The sequence below is a fragment of the Penaeus japonicus genome, unplaced genomic scaffold, assembly GCF_977035675.1.
Source record: "Penaeus japonicus unplaced genomic scaffold, GWHDUDI00000001_assembly GWHDUDI00000013, whole genome shotgun sequence".
In the NCBI taxonomy this organism is placed as follows: Eukaryota; Metazoa; Arthropoda; class Malacostraca; order Decapoda; family Penaeidae; genus Penaeus; species Penaeus japonicus.
In genome coordinates this window covers 39,525,615-39,528,114 of record NW_028234415.1, presented here as the reverse complement: position 1 = coordinate 39,528,114, position 2,500 = coordinate 39,525,615, and the positions used below count along the sequence as shown (strand labels likewise).

The 2,500-nt window shown below is 40.4% G+C and overlaps 2 protein-coding genes across 2 annotated transcripts in view; one reads left to right on the top strand and one right to left on the bottom strand.

Annotated features, from left to right (window-relative positions):
- Positions 1 to 568, top strand: part of LOC122244295 (uncharacterized) — a 1,283-nt gene extending 715 nt beyond the window's left edge. The window contains exon 2 of the mRNA XM_086543506.1: positions 42 to 568. Coding sequence (XP_086399632.1) covers positions 42 to 347 — 306 coding nt within the window. The 3' untranslated portion in view covers positions 348 to 568. The remainder of the gene's footprint in view (positions 1 to 41) is intronic.
- LOC122243683 (uncharacterized) overlaps positions 1 to 2,500 on the bottom strand; it is a 41,636-nt gene that overhangs the window by 31,712 nt on the left and 7,424 nt on the right. The window lies entirely within an intron of this gene.

Here is a 2,500-nt window from a genome sequence, read left to right as displayed (position 1 = left end):
CAGGATTATAACAAATATTACATTATCATTTTGCCTTGCAGTGGCGAGATGTTCCAGTGGCGACAGGGGCGAGGGACACTTGCCTGTGCCTGCCCCTGGTAAGAAGCCACGGCTCTGTATCAGGGGCAGGTACCCACCCCCCCCTCTCCCGGACTGATATGTGGCTACTCGACCCCCGCACGGATCTCGGACTGCCCCTGAGAACTAACTCTTGCCAGAACCTCCTCTCCGATTTGTTGATGCTGAATCCCTCCCCGGAAGGGTCAACTCACCACATTTACATCACAATTTGGTTCATCAAATTACTCACCACTACGAAAATGTTGCTTGCATCAAGCATCCATTGAATTGCAGCTATTTGGTGCCTTCTCTTGGTCAGCATGGTTTTGGACCTGTGGTAGTTGCTGTTCTTTACGTCACTATCATGTTATGTTCCTTTATATCATGAAGATGTTCCTCTTTGTACTGAGCACTATGTTGCATTTTAGATTGCAATATGGCGTGCTGTTGGGCAAAAGACTATGGAAATTTGTTACTATTTCGATTGAATAAATGTTATTTGGATTAACATTGTTTCGAACTTTTCCTTAATAATAATATGTTTTTTAATTGATGATAATGACGTCATCACGACTTTGTTTCAACGGATCTCTATATATTGAATTTCAATATATATTTAATCAGACTTTATATCAAAGTTGATAAACGAAATTATACTGTGTTTCCCAATACATACATTTATTTCGACATCACAAAGAATACAAATTACTTTTCTTAAATAGTATGTCAGTCGCCGCTTAGTCTAATGTAATATAAAACAAGAGCAACAAAGCTAATGCAACGAACCTGCAATGCCAGAAAGGAAATATTTCATCAGTGTTCATTAAGTATTTTCTAGATATTAGCCCTCAGCACAGGTTAGACATCAGTATACCCACTAAGATTACAATTTCCGATCAAGAACCGACAATATCCTGTATTAATTAAAGCAAATAACATAACCACAAATTATACTGGGTGAATATTTTATCTTCATTATTGCTGCAACAGTTTTTTTTTATCATATCTATCCTTATTGTCGTCATCGGTACAATCATTTCAGTGGTAATATTAGCACTTCTACTACTAGTATTTTTTCTAATCATTGTTATTATCAACCTCATTATCATCATTGCTATCTTATTGTTATCATTGTTATACTGTTATAACATTAGCAACAGTACATCATCATCAACACTGATATCATTACCATCATTTTGCCCATCGTTGCAAAACCAATTTCAACAGCAACTGTATTTAAGAGTGAACCCCCTTTGAACCACCATTTCTACAGCGTCGGAATGGTACCCCTAGAACCGTCTTCTCTATTTCCGCCAACAAATGCTTATTATAACTCAATCATTGCTCCTTAAGTCGTGTGTGTGTGTGTTTGTTTTCCCTCTTATTTCCCTGTTATTTAGAACGCCACGCGGTCGTAACCAAGGGGGAATGTCGGTCTTTCCCCTCGCTGTCTGGTGACCTTCTCAAGACCTTCCTTTTCCTTCGAGATGTGCTCCTTCCTCACTTCTTTAACCAACGCCTTCGCTTTCTATTCGCATTTTAGTTTGTTTCCCCCTCTTTCTGCTTCCTTCCCTTTCTTTCCGTTTCCGTTGCCTTCTTGTGTATGTATTCATGCATATTTTTTTATATACGAAGGTATACTAACGCATTCAAATGTTACATATTGCAACCTCTAGTACGCAGCAGGATATTATATCAGAATAAAAATAAGCAAAAGCCAGTATGATTCCTAAAAACAAAACTAGCCAAGATAATACATACCTCAAAACAAGCCAACATGATTCACAACTCAAAAACATCCAACATTAATACGTCAAAAACTAGACAACACATTAGCACCAACGTAAACACCCCCCCCCCCTCCCCTGCTTCCTCCAAAGTCCCTCAGCGATCGGCATTTCCACTTCTCCCGCCCCTTCCCCTGGGGCTGAGACAGCACCCCGCTCGGCCACTAACCCCGGGGTCGCCGCCCACCACGTAATGTTTCCCCCCGTCAACCGCATTCTCGTTGCTGCGGTTTTGGAAGCGGTTGCTGTCGCTCATTTTTTTTTTTTTTTTTTTTTTTTATAGTGTAGGCGTCGGGTGCGTTTGGTGTTCGGAAAGTCCTTTTGTCTTGGCGAAACTGATGTCGAGTTCTTATCACAGTCTTTTATTGTGCCTGTTCCTTTATCTTTCTAGATAGTACTATGTAGATATCTGAAAGTATTAGTTTCATAGGACGTGTATCGGACCCTTATTTGAATGGTGTTTTTTTTTTTTAAGTCTGCCAGGAAACCAACTTCTGTGAGTGTTGAATTAGACGATCGTTTGATCTTGAAATCACGCAGGTTTCCATGTAGTCTCCGACGCGAGGGAATTCACCAAAGGCAAGCGAGACTGGTGGGGTTCACTCGTAATTGTGATGTTTACGAACCAATTCCGAGTCCCACTTCAGGTAATA